This window comes from Falco rusticolus, chromosome 6, assembly GCF_015220075.1.
Source record: "Falco rusticolus isolate bFalRus1 chromosome 6, bFalRus1.pri, whole genome shotgun sequence".
Classification (NCBI taxonomy): domain Eukaryota; kingdom Metazoa; phylum Chordata; class Aves; order Falconiformes; family Falconidae; genus Falco; species Falco rusticolus.
This window is the reverse complement of record NC_051192.1, coordinates 8,210,850-8,235,696: the sequence shown is the minus strand read 5'-3', so window position 1 is coordinate 8,235,696 and position 24,847 is coordinate 8,210,850. Positions and strand designations below refer to the sequence as shown.

Genomic DNA, 24,847 nt, shown 5'->3' with positions numbered 1-24,847 from the left:
GCATCGTGGGGAGGCATTTGGGTTCTTCCAAGGCTGACATAATTTATGCATAATTTGAAAAGAAAATGCTGGGTTAGTGGCTTGAAGCAGGTCTTGCCTTTTCAACTTTTTCCATACTTCCTGTAGCAGAAAGCTCCTTTCCAGTCTGTCATTCTCATTCCACTTGTTCTCTCTTTCACCTAGAAAATACAGAGCTGTCGTGTTGCTGCCAGTTGCTGTCAAAATGCTGCCACTTCCCTCCTGGATTTTGAAATGAAATCTTGATTTACTATTCCTAGTTCAGTTCAGTCCAGCCCCCTCCCTGTTGTGCTTTTCTTCCACCAGAGGGTTCTCCTTTTGCAGGGTCTCGTTGTATTGATGATGATGGTTAAAGAAATTGGAAATCACATTGCTTTTGTTGTAGATGATTGTGGGAATTCACAGTTGCCAGCACTAACATTTGTCCGTTTTGGATGTAAACGGTGTTTTTATCTCAAAATAATTTTTGAAAATTTATTTTCCAGTATCGGCTTAAATTGTGCCTTAGGGGCAGTTGAAATGCGACCATTCATTGAAACAGTTGGACAGTGTACAACAGCCTACATCATCTGTTACCCCAATGCAGGTGTGTTGGTGTGCATGTTCCTGTGCTTGCAGGCAGATGAAATGTAACTCAACTGTTCCATCTCATTAGCAATAATAGAGTTGAATTAGCCTGAAAACATTATTGTTTTTACTATTAAAAAGAGATTAAGAATATTTTAAACTGCTGAAAGTAACTATTGTTAGTTCTGTGACAGTGAACCCAGAATGCTCTCCGGCATAATTAACAGTCTATTGAGTAAGGGTTGCAAGGGTAATGAGGCATTTTAGTCCTCATACAAGTGTAACTACTTCAAATATATCTTTTATGGAATTTAATTTTGTACTTGTGGGCTTTAAACAAATTGTAATACTAGAAAAAATACGTTTCAAGGTCTTCCCAATACCTTTGGTGGTTATGATGAAACTCCAGAAGTGACTGCCCAGCATCTAAAGGTATGAAATATTTCTCATGTGTCACATCTGACATACAAGTAGGCAAGAATTCTTTCCTTGTATTTGATGTGTGTTTTTTACAACATTGTGTAGGTTTTTATTTTTCCTCAGATGGCTCTATATGTCATTTGGATTGTTTATAGACAATTTGTGGGATGATAGTTATTTGAGATAACAGGTTAGGAAAAACTGCTTGGGAAACTCTGAAAACCTTTCTTACTTTCATGTCCTACACTAAGCTTTCCTGCAGCTTGATCTGTGGATGTTATTCATTGGTACTCTTGTGTTCCTACTTTTGGGACTTGTTCGAAAAGCTGAGCAGTTTTTGTGAACTTGGCAGGATTTTAGAGTTGTGTGTATAGGAACCGCTGATGGTGATGTCCCAGTGCAGGGTTTCCTTCCACATGGCACTTGATCTGTGCAAGATGGAACTGCGTGGCTGGAGCTGCAGTGCATCAGCGAGAATGCAGCATCTGCTGCATGTTAATTCCCTTTTATAATACAATATGGCTAGTCTTTGATACTCATCCAAGTTTTCATCTGGGGCTTTGGTATAAAACAGGCCAGTTTCAACTGTAGTTTCCTAAAATTAGGTGTTGAAGTTGCTGGTTAGACTTGGGTATCCACATCTCAAAACAAATCCTAAAGAGAAGAAATAGTAAAATAGTACTGATTGTTTTTTTAGTTTAATCTTTTTTTCTTGTGATCCCCCTGAATTGCTTAACATATGGAGAAAAAAACTATATAAAAATGCATATTTAAAAATATAGATATAAATAAAAAAGATACCTTTATTAACTTGAAATGAAATTATCTTTCCCTCCCTTTTACAGAATTTTGCTTTGGATGGTTTGGTCAACGTAGTTGGAGGTTGCTGTGGTACTACACCAGCACATATCAGGTACCTCATGAGCTACAACTTTATGTGCACTGGGAAATAAATTCAGTGCTGCTTCTGTGGAGCAGTATTCTATAGCTTGTCTTGGAGTTCCTTGAAAAGATGGATCACTTGAATGCTAACAGCAGCAATATGTGGAGGAGAAATAATCTGGCTTTCATAGCTCTGTGTATTGTGAAGAATGAGTAGAGGCATGGTTCAAAGATTTTACCTCTGCTGGTTTGTCATCTGAAAGTGTTTTGGAATTACTCTTCCCTCTTTATCATTGGATAGAATAGAGTTCCCATCTCTGCTCCCTTATGCTGTACATTCTTTTTCTTTCTCACACTCCTAGCCACAAAGTGAAATTTAAGGTTTCTTTTGCTGGTAGAAGGAAGGAAGGTGTGTACACGTGGTGGTGGTGGTGAATGTCTGAACAGGTCTGGGAATGCTGTACAGCTGGTGCTAGCCCTGGCCAGTCAGAGGGAAGATTTCATATCTTTCTGACTGGAAGCAGGTCAGTGGGAAAACCTCCTTTTTTCACCTGGACTTGAAAGGGAAGGGGCCCTTGTGATTAATTTTTACCCTGATACAAATGGGTAAGGAACGGTAGTAGGTGAACATGTAGAAGACACCGTGTGTCACTCCTGACTGGAGTGAAGAGAAAGTGAATGTGATCACCATGAGTTATTCTGGCATCTGAGAAGTGTGTCTCAGCCCAGAACAATGTTTGTCTCTTATTGGATTTTTTTACTGTAATTATCAGCAGTTGTTCAGGTCAGCAAATCGTGAATACGGTAAGAGTCAGTGTAGTTTGAGGAGTGGTTCTGATGTCCATCAAGTATCCCATTGGCCTAGTATCTCATGTTCTGTATTTGGTATATCTTCAGCTTTGTACGTTCCCTGCAAATAGCTATGGCAGGGTCTTCTGGGAGTATGTTTTTGCCTTTGGCCACACAAAGTGAAATTAGCTAATTAGCCTTGTCTGCTACAAGGCTAAATGAGAGATGGAGTTATATGTCTGGTGTATTCTGTTTGAGTCTTGTCTGGAGTGGTTTAATTTTAATCAAAAACGTTACTCTTCACTTTCTTCTTTCTGTAACTCAGGAAAATTGCCAAAGCTGTGAAATTCTGTAAGCCTCGCGTTCCACCTTCTCCCTCTCAAGGATACATGCTGCTGTCAGGTAAAACAGAGTGTAACAGTTTAAGCTTTATAACTCATGCAACCTTCCTTTATAAATTTATTTGCTCTTTTCTGCTGATCAGAGTGGCACTACAAGTTTCTGATTCTTCTTGAATCCAGCAATCTTATGGATGTGTAACCAGACCTAAATCTTACTGCTTTGCCAAAGGATTAATGGAACATTTTGTTACAATCTTGTATAACATAAGGAAGCCAGCATATTTTACTCTGCAAGTCTCAGACACTTTGTAATGGTTAGTGAGTATCTTTATCCTCACTTGGCATCAGGGGAGGGTCAAACATGTAAAGGTCAGGTATTTGATTTGATTACGGTTGATGGCAGAGCTGGAACGAGATCCTTGTTCACCTCTTGTGAGAGAGCTGCCCTGTGTTGCCTCAGACGTTGTTCCAGTTGTACTAGGACGATGTTCCAGCCATACATCCAGGTCTAAAATGTCTTTTGTTTTAGCAAAGTCTAGATCTGTGTGTTCCTCAGCCAGGCCTTCTCTTTAGCCTGTGGGCCACGTATCCAGGTAAAACAGCACCTTCTTTTTGTTCTGGTACTGTAATCTAGAAGTCGGATCAATTTAGCATAAATTAAATAAATTGTGGTTGGCCTGTAGCTTCATGCATTAGCTTATTCTGGACTGCTGTAAAGTTTGTTTGCCTCTGAGTTGCCTGCTACCCGAGGGTTCCACTTGGCTTGTTTCTGTCAACTTGGGTATGTGGTTAAGAGCTGTCCCTGTTTGTCAGTCAGTTCAGTAGATGACTTCTGTGGTGGTGGTAGAGTCATGTGATAACATAGTTGGAAGTTGAGAGAAGGCGTGTATGTGCATACACGCAGATGCCCAAAGAATTGTAGCTTCACGTTGTTTTATATTGGACAGATTCATTGGATTTTTTGTGGGTCAGGTAAATTATTGACTGTCATTGAGGAAGGATAGAAACCTTTGGCATATGTGCTGGAAGTTGTTTCATTGCATTTCTTTGCTAGTTACTTATTAGATTTGGGTACATCCTGATGTGCTGAGAAATCACTATTCTTAAAGAGAGATCCACCTCTATTTCATAGTTAAGAAAAGTGATTTTATCTGTCTTACAAAGTTTTTTCTTTCCTGTTTTTACAAGGTCTGGAGCCATTCAGGATTGGGCCATACACCAACTTCGTTAATATTGGCGAACGCTGCAACGTTGCGGGATCACGGAAGTTTGCTAAACTCATCATGGCAGGCAACTATGAAGTATACATTTTAACAATAATCTTTATAGCTGATGCTCATATTTTTCATTGCTGTATTGAACTGTATTAATAGTTGCTTGTTTTGCTGGCATAAAGCAGTATTCCACATCAGTTACAAGAGTAAGAAAACGAGGAGAATTTACTTTCTTATTGTCCTTTGTTTCTGTGCTGACCAGCTCCTGATAAATTTGTGAGAAGGGTTTTACAAGGGCTCTTTTTTGTTTTGGTTTTTTTGTTTGTTTGTTTTTGACAAGTGTTACAGGAAATGTGAATTTCCATTTTGAATTAAATGACACAGCTGATGACCGTTTGGAAAGTGGCCTAGTCTCTGCTGTATCTAGGGGTGGATTTACAGAGGATGGAGGAAGGAAAGTGGGAGTAATCCTCCCCTCCAACATGTGGGGTACATCTGACTTGGGATAGATTGTAGCACTGTGCAACCCTCCCTCTTTTCCTTCCTGCTCCAATCCTGGTCAGCATTATGGTTGCATCTATTCTTTAAATACTTTGATCACTGGCTCCATCATGCTACATGACAGTTGATATAGAAGAAGGTGCTTAGAAGGTTAATTGGTTTCCTGAAACAGCTGTAGGACAGAAATGAAAAGGCTGGAGGACTCATGCTATACTGGTGTAAATTGCTACTTTAACGTTCACACAATAAGTAAAGTGATGTTTCTTGAGAGCTGAGACTCCGCCCCAGAATACGCTCTGCTGTTACAGTTGATGCAATCAAAATTAAAGCCTTATGGTTGTGGTTTTGGGTTTTGGTTTTTTTTTTTGGCGGTTTGTTTTTTGTTTGTGGTTTTTTTTTAGGAAGTCTGACTCTTAAGCCCTTAGAAGTCATGATGCAGGTTAGACCTATTAAATAAAGACAGCTTTAAACACAGTTTATTAGGGACTGTGAGCAACTAAAAACATCTTTCTTTTTTATGTTGTGTCTGCAGAGTGACAAAAAATGAAAGCAAACAGACATGGGTGTTCAGATAATTACGCAGGCCAGAGAGAAAGCTCTAGTATTTTCTTCTTAGTGCTTGATGATTATTCTGCAGCTGGAAAAAAATGTCAAACAACCTCCAGAAATTAAGTACTCTGTGTTAGAAAACAGCAGAGCTTGTGATGCAAGACTTATTCCATACCATCATGGAGACATTTCCTGTAATTTTGTACAGTCAGAAGTCCTTTTTACCATGCACTACCAGCACATTAGGTCTCTGGCGTCATATTTTTGTGAACAAATTAGTTATCAGTTGTGCCGTACTAACAGTTTTTCTATGTTGTACATCACAGACCATTTCCTTATCTTTTATGGGATGCCTTATACATTTTTAAGTTTTTGGCTGCATGCTTATTTTAGAGAAGTGAAATGTTATCCTGAGAATGACTGTGCTTTTATCTACTGATTGTACTTTTGTGTTTTTGGCTTTGTTCTTTAGGAAGCCCTGAATGTAGCCAAATCGCAGGTTGAGATGGGGGCCCAGGTTCTTGACATTAATATGGATGATGGGATGCTGGATGGGCTTGCTGCAATGACCAGATTTTGTAACTTGATTTCTTCAGAACCTGATATTGCAAAGGTTGTAATTGAGTCACTCCAAAGCACAATCAAGAACATTTCTGAAAGGCAATTTCCATCTCAATAAAAACTTTGATATTGATTTATTTAGTAAACAGTATAGGTGTCCCACAAGAGGAAGAGGTACTGTAATAGGAAAGGCCTTAGGGGGAAACAGAGTTTTTAACATTCTTTACCTGATTTTAGCTAAATATATGCTAGTCCTTTTCATTGGTTAGAAAAGCTGAATGCAGGTACCTTTTGCAGCAGTTGAGAGCCATAATCTGTATACTGATAGTGCACAATGGTATTGCTTTCCATAAAACTTAGAATGCTATGGATATAGGATGGTTTTAAAAGATACTTCTGCAGTTTACATTCTCTAAAAGTGAGTAGCTAATTCAGAAACACAAGACGATAAGGGGGGAAGTAGAGGTCTCTATGTGGTATGTGGTGGTGTTGCTGTAGAAGCTCTTGAGTTAAATTTGCTCTGAGTTTTGCATTTAAAGTGACTCTACAAATACCATCTGGAAACTTTTTTTATTTGTAAATGCTGATTAATGTTGTGTGCGTTTTCATGTCCAAATGGGCAGACAGCATGTGGAACTCTAATTCATAACTTGCATGTATTCCTCCGACTGACTTGTCTGTTATTTACAGGTGCCATTATGCATTGACTCCTCAAATTTTTCAGTGATTGAAGCAGGCTTGAAATGTTGCCAAGGGAAGTGCATTGTAAACAGCATCAGTCTGAAGGAAGGCGAGGAAGACTTTTTGGAGAAAGCAAGGAAAATTAAGTTGTATGGAGCAGCTGTGGTTGTCATGGCTTTTGATGAAACAGGACAGGTGAGTGTTTCTTTAAAGGAGAGCTATTTTGCTTCTGGAGTGCGAGGCTTTCGTACTCTCGCACAAGACAAAGTTGTTTGGTTTCATTGACACAGGTGATGCAAAGAGGTCTGTAGTCTTAGCAAGAGTTTTGACCCTGATATATAAGCATTTCCTATGCTGATCCCATGTTTGAGGAATACAAATACTGCTCTAAGTGTAGCTTTGCTAGCACAAGAGCGTGTCTCATGCTATTCAGACGTGCTGAACTCTTCCTTCCTTCATAGATTTTTTTTAGATCAAAAGCTGAGTTTTGCATGAGAGCGCAATCTCTAGGAATTAATTTAGTTATGTCAAAACCCACATATTTAACTTCACATTGGATGATGAAATGTTGGGGAACAGAATTGTTTTTAATAAGTTGAGTCAAACCTGCAGGTACAGGTGCGGTGATACTTTTAATACAAAAATCGTATAGGTAATCCTTTGCTAATATTCGTGATGTTCTGATTTCTGGGGAGTTAATTTTTTATGTTGTTTGTAAGCTTCCTGTCAGAATTCTTTTTCTCCACTAGGCAACAGAAACAGAAACCAAGATTGCAGTCTGTTCCAGAGCTTATCACCTCCTTGTGGAAAAAGTGCACTTCAATCCAAATGATATAATATTCGACCCTAATATTTTAACCATAGGAACCGGAATGGAAGAACATAACCTGTATGCCATTAATTTTATCAATGCTACTAAAACCATAAAAGTGAGTTGTAAGCTTATTTTAATTTGAAGTATGTTGTGAGATTACTTAAAAACCTAAACCACCACAAGACAGAAGAACACCTCCAGCCCCCAAACAACAACAAACTGCTGCAAAATGATATGCATTTTCAGTTAGCAAGGGTACTATTTCTCTGAAGTGCAGCCACTCCCTAATATTACTGTATTTCCAGTAAAAAAACCTGAAATAGTTCTACACATATATTTCAATCCATTTTCTCTACTGTAAATGTACTATAATAATTAAATGAGATAACGATCACATTCGTGTTCTAGCTAAAAGGACCTCTTTGAAGGTATGTGAAAACTGCCTTTTAAAATTAGTAAAATTTACATTTCTGTGGAAGGGATTTGTGCAGTAATCTGACTTCTTATTTAGCCAAAATGTGTGTAAGGAAGCACAGCAGTGAAGAGCATCACCTGAACACAGCCAAGGAAGCTGCACTGTTGTGTTTCAGAAGGCAACTTGGTTGGTTTGGAGATGCTCTGTGAGTAGCAGTCTGGGGCTTGAACACCCCCTGGGTTATTTTGTCACCAGAGAGCTTCTGGAAGGGAGGCTGCACCCTTGAGGTTAGCTGCTCAGCTACAGTCTGCTCCTGAGACTTGCAAGCAGGCGGGTTGGCTGCTTCTGTTTCCAGAGGAGTGGGGGATGGAAGAGCTATAAGTAGGTCTGCTTGGGGAAAATCTGGAGTGCTGCTGTGGGAGGACTGATATGTTTAGAACAGCACCTATGACTGTGGAAACCATGGTAGTGGCTTACACATAACGAGGCTGGATTTTTCCTTTCACTTGTATCTTTTTTCTATAGAGATTTGAATTACTTGTTATGAATTTGAGTAACTAGAAAGATCTGGAACAGGGAAGAGAGGAAAGTGCATATAACCAATGCACTGCAGCTTAGGGGCCGACGGTTTTAAGGACTGAATGCTTTGCTTAGGTTTCCTTTTTGGAAAGCGCTTTTCTAAAAATCTATGTGCAATTCAATTCCTATAGGAAACACTGCCAGGAGCCAGGATAAGTGGAGGTCTTTCCAATCTGTCTTTCTCCTTTCGAGGGATGGATGTCATTCGAGAAGCAATGCATGGGGTGTTCCTTTACCATGCGATTAAGGTACGATGTGCTTTTGGCTTCCATATGTTTGTGCTTGGCAGATGTGCAGTGCTGTGTCTGACAGCCCTGCCTGGGCGATTCTGTATGTTTTTTGGTTTTTTTTCAGTACGGTATGGACATGGGAATTGTGAATGCTGGGAATCTACCAGTGTATGATGATATCCACAAGGAATTGCTACAGCTGTGTGAGAATCTAATTTGGAACAAAGATCCTGATGCGACAGAGAAACTTCTACATTATGCTCAAGTAACTTCCAGTTTTAAACTTTGAATAGGAGTTAGCTTAGCATCTGAACTTTAATACCTCCCTGCTGATGATAGGTAGAACAGCTTATAAACTGCATGTGTCAATCTAACTTCAGGTGTTAGAAGTTACTAATGATACTACAAGTGGTTCAGCTATTGATACAGAATAAAATGTGAACTCTGTGATAGATTGAGCTTCTCCAGTTTCAGAGGTGCCTTGAAAGATCCTGAACCAGAGATCTTCCTAGTGCTTTAGGAGACCAAGCTGCATAGGCATTCTTTTAAAAAGAAAAAAAATAACAAACCCCCCTACAAAACCACACCAAAAAACAGTAAGAAGCAAAAAATCCCAACCAAACTCCCCCCCAAACAAAAAAACAAAACAAAACCTCTTCATAAACAAACAAAAACTAGAAACGGCCAGTCCGCAACTGAAGCAAATCTTGGTGCTGGAGCTTAATTGACAAGTGCATTGTAGGAGACCAATGTAGGAGCCTGTCTCTGCAGTGGTAATGGTTTGCTTGGAGTGTATTTAAAAGGTGAAATAGTTGCCTGCGGTTCCTGGCTGTACCACAGACTTCCAGTTCATGTAACTCATTTCAAGAACGAGGACCGGCTATTTAGTGGTTTTGAGATGCTCTAATGACAGTGGTGATAAAAGACAAAGATTACAGACCTGAAGTTTTCCAGATTATTAGCCGTAAGATGACTGGAGAAATCCTCTTTGAACAGAATACAGCAAAAATCTTTCTGTGTTAGGTGGCTTGAGATTTAACATACAGGGAGGTTGGCATGCCCATTTTGTAGCTGCTGGAGGTATTATTTCTGTCCACAGCTTCATTTCGTTTGTAGTTTGCCCTACGATAGTGTGTGCTTTTTAAGAACAATGGCAACATGTTGAAAACCACTACGGGAAGACTGTCCCTATCCCTTGTGCTTAGGCTGGTTTAGATGTTGCTCTTTAGGATCTAAACAATTCAGCTGGGAGTGATGTTGTCTGCATAAGCATAGTTGTACCATTAGGGTGTTCAGGGTTGCATAAAGAAAAAAACAAGAAAGAGAATTAGAAAGGGATTGCTTAAGCAGTGTTTCTGTGAAAGCAATGTGTGAATTTAAATGGAGCATGAAAAGTAGAAATTGAAGTAGATGGTGACTTTTTCTAGGTCTAGAAGTTTTTGAGAACCTGTTGTTGGAATTTCTCTTTTCATGTTGGTAGTTTTATTGTAGGAGTAAAACAGCCCCCAGCTGCATAAGAGAGACACGCTCTGGGTTCAAAACATCTTTAAAAGCTCTATTAAAATTTAACATGAAATATTACAACTTTCAGATTTTCACTGGAGGTAAGAATCCTGACGGGTTTTGTCTTGGCTCTGGACAAATGTGAGACTCCAAATAGATAGTCACTTACAGACAATGAGAAGGTTTATTACATAATATTTTGGAATTTCGGGGGTATTTCAACATATTTATTCAGACCATCCTTTGATATAGTGGAATTGAATGGCTCTAAATCTTTTTGTCTAAGGGTGGGGTTTTTTTAAACACAAAAGTGTATTCATTAGTCAGTAAGTGCATATGTTCTTTTTATTTCCAATTACTGCAGTTTATTCTGCACAAAGAACATAGAATTCGCAGTCCCATTTCAAGTATTGCACCTCTAATACAGAACCAGTGAAGTTTCCTCCTAGTTCCTACAGGTAATAGTGATGTATCTTGCCAGTTGCTTGAATGCTAGACCTGTGGGGAAAAATGAGGAACTTAATCCTTGCAGATTTAGGAGATCAGTCTTCATTTGAAGTTTGAGATTAAAAAACATTTTCCTTAAAGTATGTAGCTGCAGACATTCTCAACCTGAAACTTCATCCATTTCTGGTAATGGGAGTTGTGCTTCAAATGGCAGGCTTTTTCATCCTCAGCATGCAGTATAGTCATCCTGGTTTTAAATATCTGCATGTAGTGTTTGCCACTGTGGTCCCTGCATGCCCACCGTAACAGCTTCGTGGGTTATTTTTAGGTTGGCCTAAAGTGTCTGGCCAGAGGTTATGGAGCACTTGGTACCTTTTCATCGAATAACAGAAGTTAGCCAACATCTGTATAAACATGGATGAAAACTTGCTCTAGTTTCTTTTCCCACGTGCGAAATCTTGTTTCTGTGGCTTTTCCCATGGCTCTATCTTTAAAAATTTGCTGATGAGCACTCAAAAGTACAAGAGGTTCATAAAGACTGAAAGATGTCAGGTTATGTCAAATGACTGAGGGAGGAAAAGAAATGACTTGCCTAAAGTGTGGTCATTGAAGTAATGGAAAGGCTGCTCTTCCGTGAGCTTTCCTGGGCTGGGGCCTTACCAGCTTTCTTGCACTGGGAAACCCTTTTGGCCTTTGCATTTGTAGCAAAGCAGAGTGTGAGGCAAAGAGAATACGCAGGGGTTTGGGACAGTCTGTGTGCGCGAGAACAGTAGTTCTGTAGCCTGTCTGATGGAAGGCACATCTGTGATATGGAATAACATAACCTATTCCAGCAGAAACTGAATTAGTGCCAAATTAATTAGATTTTTTAAAATGAAGTGTAGTGTGTGGGCCAGGAATCAATTTAAATTATTTTCCCAGAAGTAAACCCCTTAAGATTAAGAATTTTAAAGTTTTTAAGGGAGTGAAAATTATTAAACTCTCTCTTTTTCCTCCACCTCCCCCACCCCCCCACCTGTTTTGTTTAGATCTTTGTTGAGGTATATACTCTTTGAGATGTAGGCCATAAGCGTCTGTGGTACATCGTATGCATTTGCAATATGATTTGCATGTATATGAAAAATGTTTTGAATAATCTAAAATTATTTTATGGCTCCATATTTGAAATTATCCTCACTTTTATAAAAGTGAAGTCCACAGTTGTACTTTTTATGCTTGCAGGCTCTTATGGTTGTGTCTCCTTTTCAGAAAAATGCCCAGGGAGGAAGAAAAGTCATACAGACTGATGAGTGGCGGAAAAGCGCTGTGGAGGAAAGGCTGGAATATGCTCTCATAAAGGTGCGTCTGTGCAGAAAACTTGTCCTACTTGTCAGCTTTCAGAGGCATGATCTCAGCTTAGACTTCAAGCAAAACTTTTGGCTTTAAAAATTCTTCAACCACTGTTCTTTTAAAAGCTACTGATTAGTAATGAATAATATATTAACTTCAAGAAAAGAGTGATTTGTCTTTAAACTTCGCAAGTTGAAGTCTTTGACCCTTAATATTATTCTGTTATGTTGGTAGAAACATACTGCTTTTAATTTGTAGGGTGGTTTTTTTTGTTCCTTTAACAGTGCCACACTGAGTGGCATTTGTGCTGAGGAAGCAATCTTTGAATGTTTGTATTTTCTTATGATGTCATTAAGAAAACCAAACCTGTTAATACTGTGGACTCTTGCTTTGAGTAGCTTTATATGCCTAAGAATACAGTGTTTTGCTTCCAAAGAAGCAAAGGCTACCTATTTTAAATACACGTTTGAGGTATCCTTAAAGACTAGTGGTATTTAAAGTGCCTGTTTGTACTTTCATTGTGATTTTTTTTTTTTTTTTTTTTTTTTTTTTGTGGGGAGAAGGCAACTAAATAAAAACTGTATTTCTAGCAAGATAAGTTTCTCTCTTTTTTTTTTTTTTTTCCCAGGGCATTGAGAAGTATGTCACTGCAGATACAGAAGAAGCAAGATTAAATCAGAAAAAATATCCTAGACCTCTAAATGTAATTGAAGGGCCTTTGATGAATGGCATGAAAATCGTTGGTGATCTTTTTGGTGCTGGAAAGATGTTTCTGCCTCAGGTAATGAGAAAATTATTTAATATATTTTCCTATTTTGAAAAAACTAGCGTTATAAAATGTAGCCAAGACATTCTATGCTGGCTGTTTATTCAAATATAGCACATTAATCATGAAAATTCAGGTGCTGCTAAGAAGCAGCCCTATTTTTCCTTTCCTTTGGAACTTGACTTTTCTTTATGTATTTTTACATCTTTTTTACATCTTTTATTCCTTTCTTCTGGGTGTTTTTGCTTTATTTGAAAAGCAGTTTTAAGTTTGGGCCTATGAAAAAGAGCAAAGGAGAGAAAAGATCCAAATGAAAATTGCTGTATTTAGTACTTTCCAAGTCTGGGCCTGTTTGTGACTTGCAGTTCTAGTGTGAGCGGTCTGAGAGGCTGCACTGTGAGAGCAAGTGTCCCGTGCAGACCCTTGGTCCCGTCGGGCCAGCAGCCTGCTGCCACAGAACGCGCTGCAAACCTGGGACCTGGGTTTGAAAATGAAGTCTTGCTTATTGTTTGAATGGGTATAAAAGAAAGCCTAGGGAAATCTGAGGCTATTCCTATATCTGATTTTTGTTGATTATTACCTTCCCCCTAAACCCCTATCCCCCTTCATTTATGCAGGTTATAAAGTCTGCTCGAGTTATGAAGAAAGCAGTGGGTCATCTTATTCCCTATATGGAAAAAGAAAGAGAGGAAAGAAGAGCCCAACAAGGCAGCATAGAGGAAAAGGCAAGACACAGTTCTTTGTGCTGTAACTCTTTCACGGCATGCCATGATAAGTATTAAAACTATTTTTTGCTAATGACACTCAGCTTTCATGCTGGAGAGTTGATGCAGTCACATGGAAACTGACAATCTTGGCATAATTTGAAGTAGGTCTGAAATTCATACAGTGCAGGTTTTGTGGAACTCTGATTGGTATGTGCCTGAGCTGTTGTCACAAGTTTCCTGACGGATGCCATCAGCCTTTGTCGGCCCTTTATACCGGTGTTACTTATTTCTTGTGTTTTTGTAGGCATTTCATTCTAGTGTTACTTATTTATGGTACTTCTAACTTCAGGGCAATTTTTGCCTTTTTTTTTCCCCTACTAATTCTGCCCTCAGTGAACTCTGGAACTCCCTTTTGCATGTTCAAAGCCTGTTGCCATTTGTCTGTTTATTCAGCTCTTTCCTTCCCCCTAGCCATGATCAATCTCCTAGCCAAGCAAACGAAATTCTTCCATCCTTTTTGTTCATAAATTGTGACTTCAAGACCTCTTGTTATGGTAGAATAGGATGCTCATTGCATGTGTAGCCATGACCAAGCTGCAGGAGACAAGGGTCTGTGAAAGAAGGATCTGAATATAGTTGTCTTTTCATATGTGTGTTTTTCCACCAGTTTCTGAAGACTACTTTTTATGTAATATGTAAAATACATATAATTGAAAATATTTTTTAGGTCCTTGTGGGCCTTTCCTTTATAGCATTTCCTCTTTCACAGCTAACAGTTGATAGTGCCTGAGGATAGTTTTATTAGCTACCTGTGCATATATTTGAAGTAATTTCTTCCAAATTTGGTTAACGGCATATGAGATAGGAAGAGCATTGGAAAATGAGGGTACAGGATGTCCCTTGTTTTTTCCACACTGGCAGGATTCTATTCAGTAGAAAAGGGAATTCAAATTAATAGGACAAAATCCTCTTTTGATTACTCATGTCTGCTGTTTCCTGCTATATTTATAATGTGATAGGTACTTACAGTTTTGGTTGTTAGATATTTTTATTCTTCTCTTGTCTTGTCTGACTATGAAATCTAAGTTTTATGTACATTTACTTTTCTTCAGTCCTGTGGAACCTTACCTTGTCTTCATGAGTTGTCAGAGACAATAGCTATTATCAGAATCTGGTATTTAACACACACACACAAAAGGTAAAAAAGCAGAATTTTGCTAAACTGTGATATTTGTGTATTTCATTTGGTTTCCTTTCTGTGGATATTTGAATGGTTCCTAATTCTTCCCTTGAAATCCTCTTATACTGTATCTTGCCATTTGCTGGGGATGTGTTGTGTGATTGTCCAACGTAAATGTAATGCAATATAGCAAATATTTAGAAAGAAAAATGACTGGATAGTCAAACCTTATCTTAATGGAAGAAGGAGAGTGCCTAGTCTCCTCTCCCTGCTCTTCCTGGATGTGAAGGTGTATTATCTCCAGTATCTCAAGCGGATCTGTTCTCTGGCTGCCATGAGTCACCTTTCTATGTGTCATCTCTCTCCTGCTCATGCTGTTCTTTTTTATTTTAATTCAGATGACAATGCTGGTATTTGGCACCTTCTGGTTTGTTCTGATGCTATTTGAAGTCTGTCAAAATCATTACTCCATTGCTTCCATAAGCACTTGATTAGGATCCACTGTGAACCCCCTGGCACTTAAATCTCTGGCTAAAAAGTGTAGTAGAATTTGAGAGGTTCTTTAAAAATATAGCAAGCACTCTAGAGAGACTGAGATATTCTGTGTGGCTGAGGAGAGGAGGAGGAAAAAAGTCAGGCTTCTGTCCTGCTTCCTCTACCTTCTGCTGGGCAAGAAGGGATGGTAGCGCCTTCCTCTTCGAAATAATGTCACTCTATAGAGAATTGGTGAGAGAGGAAAACACAGCTGCATCATCTCTGAAATTAAATGTTGACTTGAAGGAAAATGATTTGCAGACTCTGGTGTCTGATCTGTCTGATGTTACCCAGGCTACTGTAACCTCCAGGACAGTTTTAGCCTCAGACTGCCAGGAAATGCAAGGCATCGATAGTTACATTTGAGGATAAATAGCTGTGGCTGTGGATCTCTATCAAGATTTTTAAAAAGCAGCCCTTTGGATGTGTGCCCAGAACTTGAGGACCTCTTTGCTCCAGACAATTGAAAATCACAGTGTGCCCTAAATAGGGTTGATTTAAAATGGTGTGTGCTGTGGCCCATGTTGCTTGCTGCCTAGCACACATTTTCCTTCTCATGTGCAAATGCAATTTTTTTTCTTGAATACCAATCACTGGTTAAATCATCAGTAGTTATTGGGTATGATATGCGTGGGCAGCACTTTTTGTTCTTTCTCCAGTTTTTTCTTACGTTCCAGCAGTATGTTTTCAGCTGCAGTTTTTTTTACTGATTTACTGAAGTGGCTGACTTAAAGTCCTCCATTTTGCCTTTTCTGTTCCCCAGTCATCTGTAAAACAGGAGCAGTGGGTGATAATAGGTTTTAGTAAACATCAGCATTGGTGGGGATCCGGCAATTTTATTCAACAGATGTGTCAGGACCATGGGAAATGCTAGTATCACTCTTGGTAATATACAAAGTTTTTTTTCCCCCCCAGTAAATAGTAACTACAAAGGCAATGTAGGCTCATGAAGTAGAGAGCTACTTGATACTGTGCAGAAATACAATGTGCTTCATAGAAGGCTCTAATCCTCCAGTTCTGCCACCTGCAAAGGAGATGAGATACCGTCCAGAAAAATATTCTGTAGTTTCACATGGAGTATGCTAAGGTTTCCACTTTATTTAAATTCTATGCCATTTAAGTAGTCTGCTGCTGGCATCTGATCCTGCACCAGCTCAGCGTGGCACTGTGAGAGCCTGGAGCTGCTCCAAATGACAACACTGATTATGCAACTAAAAAGGTAGCACAAGAGCCTGTGTCCCGGTGGAGATTTGTTATAGGAAGTTCCAGTGCTGCCCTGCTGGTATGCCCCCTTTATCAGTGCTGAATGCCATCTAGGCTAGGACCAGTTTGTGACAGTGCAGCTTTCCTTCTTCAAGGAGATCATTTTTCCAGCCTGTTTGTTCAGCTTGGGTAGTCTGAAGTAGCCTCATCACTGCACTGAAATGCCTCCCTTGCTATTTATATTGCATAAAAAAATGAGTCTTCTGCTTTTGCTAATTCCACTTATTCTTCTTAGCATTGCATTGAAAGATTGTTCTTGACACACAAACAGGCATGTTATTGTGAGTGTTCATACCCTTTTGTTCTAAACATTTAATCTGTTTATGTTGGTGAGGTTTATATTTGGAGCAGAGATACCTTAGGAGTTCAGTTATTGCACTGTACAAAATGCTGTCCAGATCTGGAATTTTTTATCTGCGATTTTGTTTTTTTTAACACAGATTTTTGATTAACATGGAGGCAATTTGCAAGAACAATTAATGTGCAAGTTTTTATTACCTGGATCTTTCAAAATAGTTTTTAATATTGACTATATTACCTCTACTATGCTTTGCAATTACTTGTACTACAAGAGAAGTCCGAGTTGTGGATTAGAGTTGCATTGTTGAATGATCTGTGCAAACATACTGAGGCTTCTGAGTAATTTAACTTTTGTGTTGGTTGACTTTCAGGATCCTTATCGTGGTACAATAGTACTGGCAACTGTGAAAGGAGATGTCCATGATATTGGCAAGAACATTGTGGGAGTCGTTCTAGGCTGCAACAACTTCAGGTGAACAGACTAACATTAGGTAGCTGGGAACACAACTGTGTAAAGCTGACTAATTAATTATTTATTAGGCTAGCTGCAACTGTGGTGATAAGAGGTGGGCATTTCTTGGGAACTGTTTTCTGTTCCCAAGGTGTGGTTGAAAACACAAATCACACCAGCTGCTACTATTGAGGAGGCAAGAGGAGTGTAGCCTCCTCCTTTAATACTTTTTTTCTAATAAATCACTGTCTGAGGTGGATACAGTTTAACATCGGCTGAAATGTAGATGAGAACATCCATTTTTGTATTTGTTTTATATTAGTTAAATACACTAAGTATAATGTCTAAAATGTATAAGTATAATGTTTGAAAAAACCTATGACAATCGCAGCAGGCAAGATGATGTGTGCGTTGTGGGTTGTGTTGGGGAGAAGGAAGTCTTGTAAGATTCAAACGAACCTTTTAGTGTGGTTTTTTTAGGCTGTTTAACTGAAGTTTTAGAAACGTGCAGGTGTATGTTTCATTAAGACAGACATGAGATTCTCATCCTGTTTCTGAGCTTCAAAAGATAGAACTTCACGAGAAGTCAGCTCTTGCAAGGTCTGTGTACATGGCAGGGTTGGCAACAGTGTCGGAAGGAATGATGATGTTTCTGTCAGAGCTCTTTGTCAAATGTCAAATGTTGTTCAAAGCTGAATCTGCTTTGGAACTCTGTTCATTCCTTTAGTTTTGTTTTTGGCTTGGGGCTGTAATTTGCTCTAAAAAGAGCCAAAATTATCTCTATTTTAAAACACAAAGGACTGAAACCAGTAGCAGTGCTGTGTATATGCAGTACATTCTGTTTCATTATATCTTGAAATTCTGACTATTGGTTTCAGGCTTTCTTGAGCTGTAGTGTTTTCTGTCACCATGAGTATGAGTGAGGCTAAATGAAGCTAGCAGGTTGGGGTGGCTTATGTGAAACAAATAAAAACCTTGCCAATGGCTAGGGTTAATAGGAATACAATGCTTCTTATCTCCATCTTAGCCAGACTCAGTACAACCACAAAAAAATTAAAAAAATAGAAAGCATCTTACACTTGAATTTTCTTACGTACTGTATCATCTGAAACTCTGCTACATTGAAAATTTTGCCAGACCCAGAGGTATTTCCTAAATTAAAATTCCCTACAGGGGTCTTAATAGAAACAAGCTAGAATCTCAATTTTAACTTAAATTTTAGGTCATTAATTTACACTAAGAGCAAGTTTATTTGCCCTTTAGGAGAAATTTTCTGTGTTTTTAAAAGGATCTTGTGTCATCTCACTTCTCTTTACAGAGTTATTGATTTAGGAGTCATGACTCCATGTGACAAGATCCTGAGAGCTGCTATTGAGAACAAAGCAGGTATAGAGAGATTCATTAGTACTCCCGAATTGTTTGATTTTAAACCCCACTCGCATTTTTTATTGCTACTTATTATATTCCTGTGCTGTGTATGATTTGGTCAGACTGTCTTCAAATAAATCAGAACTTTTCATTAACAATAGTAATTATTTAGTATTTGGCACTTCCCTGAAACTTGGCCCGAGGAACTGAAAACCTGTATCAAAAGGACAACTCCAAGAGAGATGTTTTAGTATTTATTTTACAGATGGATACGTGGAAACCTGAAAAGGTTAAATAACTTCATGTTGATCTTAAATCAGTAAAAGAACTTGGCATTCAGCCTGCCAGATCAGCGAGTATGAAATCAGGAATGAGTTGTTCTAATAAATAATGAGCTTTCTGAAACAAGCTACAGTTGCTTTGAAAAAATCTGTTGCATCTTGGAGAAGATGAATTGTGTGGAACATAGGTGGCAAAGTTTGAAAGCATTTGCTGTATCTAAGAGCAGAGACTATTTTGTTTTATTTCCCACCTCAGTGCTGAACTTCTGTGGTTTGAACCTTGCTAATCAGAAATAGTGTATATTTGTTGCTGAAACAAGAGCAGTAGGTGTTCAGCAGCTGCGAAGACTGAGAAATATCTTAAACTGGAGATTTGGAATCACTTTAATTCTTGGAACGCTTTCACTTTCTTATTAGGTCAAACCTTGCTTCTAGACTAGCAACTACCTTTACTTTTTATCTCACTGTTTTCTACTTGATGCATGAAGCTATTTGATGTACGAAATAAACATTTCTGTAATAATTTCTGTGTTTTTCTAGAGTGGATTTGCTAAACCTTTTGACTATGTGTGTTTGTAAATTTGCAATAGATATAATTGGTCTGTCTGGTCTCATCACCCCTTCTTTGGATGAAATGATTTTTGTCGCCAAGGAAATGGAGAGATTGGCAATAAAGATTCCGTTGCTGATTGGAGGAGCAACTACTTCTAAGTAAGATACCTCAGCTGGGAAGATGGGGAACATGTATGAAAACAGTGTTAACTAGGGGAAAAAAGAAAATTCATAGCTATTTCTCTCCCTTTCCCATCTTCCCCAACGTACGTGCTAGTATGTATTTACTTAAGACTGAATGTTATATTTTGCATCTGAAGTCATAGAATATAAAGGCAAAAAATAGTTGGGACACAACAGCTAATGGACTTAACACTCACAAAAATGAAATATTTTGCAAGTGTATACATTATGTGGAAGTACTATATTTCCTTCTGAAAGTTCACGCGCATATGCATAAGAATACTGTTCTTCTAAGGGATTGTGCTCTGTTTCGATTCAACAAAGCATTTTGAAAATGCAGGATTTCAAGACCAGAAATGGTTGCGTTGACATCAGGGGACTGTTTTCTTTAAGAAAGTTAATGCATTTTCCTGGAATGTTGTTCAGCACTGTGCTGACTGGGTTGAGCCCCCTAGTCCTGTTCAAGGAGGCTGATAGGGGATAAATTCTGGCTGCTTGCCTTCAAGTAGTTACCTTGTTGCTTTTGATAGACTGAGCTTTTCTGTTGAGATCTTTTTCTCTCAGATATGCTCAAATGAAATAGTACAGCTGCTATGATGTCCTGGAGACCAGTGTTGACAGCTGAATGACACCTAGTATTAACATTACCACAGATGTATTTTGGGCATGTTTAATGGCCTTAGGTTATGCTTTGCTAACTGGTTTATGTACAGTATACTCGAGTAGGTGACAGCTCAGAAGACTGCAGAGGTCATTTCTTGCACAACTGGAAGCTGTTAGCAGTGTTGCTTGCTTTATCAGGGCAGCACATACTGTAGCAGAACCATTGCATGCTGTATTTTGGGCCTTAGCAAACGATCCCATAATTGGACACAGTGAGTAGGATCACTACCTGTCTATTGGTCCTGTAGATGTAATGCAAGGTTAACTGTATCCTTTTTCTTCTTCTCCACATGAGTCTCTTTTTCTATGGCTTTGGTACTGAGAACAAACATGGAGGGTTTTTCCTTAAAAAGTAATTTTTAAAAACAGGGGAAAAAAAAAAAAGACTTTATTCTCAAAGTGGAGGCCTTAAGAGAGCCCTTTCTTTAGATCTTTTTAGTGTTTGTGCACAGGGTGTTGTGGCCTAGTAATTGATGTCAAATAACCAGCATCGAACAGTTTTGTAGAATTTATTCACAGAGATAAATGTAGTCAACAGAAAGGCGGCACTAGTTTTATCCTTGGATATGGAAATTATTGAAGAATTGATGTATATTTTTGTATACATAAATAGTAATCATATTCACATGAACTGTATATAAATATATACTTATGCATATGCCCAGGCACATACAGTTTCTATAAAATATGTGTCAAGTAAAGGTATTCTTTATAGAAGACTGGCTTGGTAATACGTATTTAATTTTACTTCTGCAGTCTTAAGTTTAACCTTGCGTGTGCATTCTCAGAGGCTGTGTACGTGTCAGAGGTTACTAATGAAGAACCATCTGCGTTTTTTCTCTGTAACAAGTAGACATTTTTATTTGGAATAAGGGGGCCATAAGTACTTGGAAGGGTGGAAAGGTGAGGTTGGTTTCAAACAGAGAGAGGCTGGATTTTGTTTACAGAATCTACATAATGGAGTTTCTTCATAACTTAAAGCAATTATGATGATCGAATTCTTACTATACAGCTTTGATAAATTCAGATGCTGAGAAATAACGGTGACAGTTTTGTTGTGGTATTTTTTATTTTTAAACCGTACAAAAATTAGTATGTACTAGTTGATAGTGCAGTTGTGGGACCATGCCCTGTTTGTTTTTTTGTCTGTTCATATCAAAATAGAAGATACAGTGCTTTTTCTCTAAAAAATAAGAGCTGCCAAGATCAGAAGTGTATTGCCTAGAAGCAAATCAGGATGATCCTGGACAGCTGGTTACACAGCTGTGTTGCACGGTCATCTGTAACCTCCATGTCCAAGTGCTTTAAATATTGGACAGAACCTGAAGAAGGAGTTCTTATCTTTGCTGTAGAAGATTGCTTCCTGGGCTCTCATTTAAATTAATTTAAAAAACAGTGTTTGATGTTAGCATTTAAGAAAGCAAACTCAGCTTTGGCCTGCAAGGCCTTTGCTCCTGCACTTGCTTGCTGTTTGCCAGGACTCTGAGCAACAGGGGTAGTCAGCTGCATTACGTAGCTTAGGCCTCAGTTTAGGACTCCAAATTTTAATTTGATCAACAAAGTACTATAATATAGAGGTGATTCCTCATGATACACTGAAGTATTTCAGTAAGGAGTGGAATATGAATAAATGCTAAATAATTGGATGAACTGGGAGGTTTTTTTGTGTGAATTACTTGACTGGCCAAGCAGGTGCAAGTTTGTAATACTTATTGATCACTGGCAGAACTCCTTCTTCAGGTGAGTAGAGGGCTTGGTTCTTTGGCTTTGAAGTAGAGCATCACAGAAATGGAATAATGAACCTTGAAATATGTTAGTGCTAATCCATAGACCCAGAAACTAGCATGTGGGAGGGAAAAATGTAAGACGAGCAAAAAAGATTAAAAAAAAAAAATGTTAGTTCTTGGTAGGCTTAGTTTGGAACATTCTCACTGAAATTTTCTGAGGCTCAAACTAATGAGTTACTGATTTTCAGTCAGCTGGTAAGACAGTGGGGGAATGTGGATTGGCACATTATTTATGAAGCGTTCTGATACTCTTTTGAAGAAAGTATTTATGTACTTATTAAAATCTGTTCAATCATCCATGCATAGCAGATGGATGAATAACTTTTCTTCTTTTGAAGTTCTGGCCTATGCGTTAAGTCAAGATTGATTTTGCTGGGGGTTTTGTCTGTTTTGGGGGGGGGGGGTTGTTGTTTCATTTGTGAAATGTTCACTGTTTTTCTTTTTTATTGAAGAACACACACAGCTGTTAAAATTGCCCCACGATACAGCGCACCTGTAATTCATGTCCTGGATGCATCAAAGAGTGTTGTGGTTGTAAGTTCTAAATTATAGTTTCTCATCCATGCAGGAATACGTGCCCTGTTTTTCTGTAGTGCCTCTCATCCTTTCCTCTGAGGCTTAATGTTATGGCAGAAAACTGAAGAGGCACAACAGAGGCTAGTTTATAAACTACTATTGCTTCAGTTATTTTTTGCTGCCACGTGGTTATCTCATCTGACTTGTGTCAATTGTTGTTGCTGGATACTTTTATTTAAAGGCCTGTTTCTCTAGCAAGGGTGACATGATTCACTGAGTCTTTGACTGGTTTTGAGATGTTTTTTAGTGGAGAGTGATGGGGTTAGATGTGAAGTGCTGTTCTCTCTGTTCTGGATCTATTTCTGAAGTTAGTGATACGGCAGCATTAGTACTATAAAATGTGTGACTGGAGTTTTCCAGGATGGATGCTCTTTTTATCAGACAAATGGGTAGTCTTAGCTGGCAAGTATCTGCTAGATGGAAGTAGGCCAAGCTGTGTGTTGTTTCTATGGCCATTCAGTCTCTAAAGTCTTGGAGTATTCTCCTCAGGTCTTTCCAGAGCCACACTTCTCTCTGCTAATATTACTTGTGTAGTAGGGCAGTGCTCTCAGTAATAATTGTATTCTTAAATATGTTTTACATCTGGTTTGTAGATTAGTGGTAAGGCTTAGTTCAGTGTTGTCAAGTGTAATAGGAAGCAAGTCTGGAAAGACAGATGGCTTAGTCTGAAGTTCATACTTTGTCCTTCCTATAGATTGTTACAGTATGTATTTAGTGCTTTCTCTTTCTCTTTTTTTCAGTGCTCCCAGCTTTTAGATGAGAGTGTAAAGGATGATTTCTTTGAAGAAATATTAGAGGAATATGAAGAAATTAGACAAGAACACTATGAGTCTCTCAAGGTACAAATGTGATAGATTTAGCTTCTTTTCTTGTTTGAAGTGCCTGGTACTTGCCTCATTACTAACTCTCACTTTCAGCTCCTTATGAAGACCTTTGGGTATATTTGTTCAGATTTAAAACATGCAGTAGAATTTACAGTAAGCTTCCAGAAGTGCTTATGAAATTGGATTTAATAAGCTATAAGGGGAAATTCTGCAGGAGTCCAACACATGCTTGGCAAATTCTTCATTGTCCTCAATGGGCCATCAGTGGTTATCTAGGACATCTCCTTGGAGCTGGCAGTCATGTCAACTTAACCAGCCTACAGGAGACCAGTGCTTTTCTGGAGAGGTAGCTGGAAATGGGGAGCTGTCCTGGGGTTATTAAAATGGCCCTGGTTGCTTTTGCTGGTACTAAGTAACACTCTGAGTATTTTACACCACCATGCTTTCCTGATGTGTTCATATTGTTTAGGTTAGAGATCTGAGCAGTGTCAAAGTAGAGAGTTGAGGCTACCATTTAAGGAAACTGAAGAGAAGGAAGCAATGAAATGTGGAGATGGACTGTGCAAACTAACAATAGGAAACAAATAGCATATGACTCCTCTGAGGCCACCTTTGGAAATAAACATAGAAGCAAGCTGAAAGTCATCTGGCTTTTACCTGGGCTCTTGATAAAGAAAGATAAAGGCCTCCTGAGGACATTTGGCTTGACCAAGTTTAAGACTGTCTTTGCACAGAGCAGCAGTCCATTAAGCTGAGATCAGCGAGTGCAGCACTCTCCTTAAGCAGAGGTCACCAGTGAATTCGTGGGCCTTACTGAAACAGCTATAGGTTTCCTGTGCCTTTCAGAAGAGCCAGTAATTTGCCCAGAGGCATGCTGCAGTCACTGGTGGTGCTGTAACTGCAATTCTAAGCTTTTTGCAGTCGGTAGCATAATACCTTGCTGTACCTGTATTTTCACATATTTTGAAGTAATAAAGGAACTTCTGATGTAGTTCAGAGGAGCTAGAGATATTGTTGGCCAGTTTTGTTAGAAGTATCCAGGGAAAAAATAATGGTATGGCTGTGATGTAATCTTACTTTACACTTGTGAACTGGGAGTTGTTGGAACTGAAATTTTCTGTTGTCAGATTTGTGCCAGGGACTATTCTGAGTAAAACTTTACCACCAAGTCAGCAGTTAAGAGTTTATCTGCCTGAAAGATGGCTGGCACTGTGAAATTCACCTTTATGTCCATACAGGAAAGAAGATACTTGTCTCTACAGCAAGCTAGAAGAAAAGGTTTCCATAATGACTGGTTATCAGGCCATAAACCAGGTCAGTTTAAATGTTGTTTGTTGTTGCTGTGCCTTTATTTTATATGTATTTTATTTTATATATTTTTTAATTAGAATATGCTTTATTAAACTTCAGGATATAGTAGCGTAACAACTTGCGTAAATTGGTGTCTGTCTCAGCGGAGATTTTTTTTTTTTTTGCATAAAATTGAGTGTCCTGTTTCAGCTTTGTTTCACATATTTAAATAATAAATTAATAGTTTAAAAAAAAATTGGAAAAAAGGTACTAAAGCAGTGA

General features: G+C 38.6%; 1 protein-coding gene across 12 annotated transcripts in view; it reads left to right on the top strand.

The window, feature by feature from the left end:
• The window catches only part of MTR (5-methyltetrahydrofolate-homocysteine methyltransferase), a 58,060-nt gene that overhangs the window by 18,253 nt on the left and 14,960 nt on the right, over positions 1–24,847 (top strand). For 10 of the 12 annotated variants that reach the window (XR_005104812.1, XR_005104811.1, XR_005104810.1 and 7 more), the window contains 19 exons: positions 504–604; positions 956–1,017; positions 1,851–1,918; positions 3,002–3,078; positions 4,206–4,318; positions 5,754–5,894; positions 6,533–6,718; positions 7,273–7,452; positions 8,463–8,579; positions 8,686–8,826; positions 11,760–11,849; positions 12,469–12,621; positions 13,224–13,331; positions 16,962–17,062; positions 18,360–18,427; positions 19,281–19,401; positions 22,328–22,409; positions 23,192–23,290; positions 24,514–24,589. Coding sequence is in view for 2 of the 12 variants with exons in the window: in XM_037391211.1 (XP_037247108.1) it covers positions 504–604; positions 956–1,017; positions 1,851–1,918; positions 3,002–3,078; positions 4,206–4,318; positions 5,754–5,894; positions 6,533–6,718; positions 7,273–7,452; positions 8,463–8,579; positions 8,686–8,826; positions 11,760–11,849; positions 12,469–12,621; positions 13,224–13,331; positions 16,962–17,062; positions 18,360–18,427; positions 19,281–19,401; positions 22,328–22,409; positions 23,192–23,290; positions 24,514–24,589 (2,084 nt within the window). In the remaining 10 variants the exon portion in view is untranslated. Of the gene's footprint in view, positions 1–503; positions 605–955; positions 1,018–1,850; positions 1,919–3,001; positions 3,079–3,223; positions 3,332–4,205; positions 4,319–5,753; positions 5,895–6,532; positions 6,719–7,272; positions 7,453–8,462; positions 8,580–8,685; positions 8,827–11,759; positions 11,850–12,468; positions 12,622–13,223; positions 13,332–16,961; positions 17,063–18,359; positions 18,428–19,280; positions 19,402–22,327; positions 22,410–23,191; positions 23,291–24,513; positions 24,590–24,847 lie in introns of those variants that run through there. The other 2 variants (XR_005104816.1, XR_005104817.1) reach the window with 2 other exon arrangements.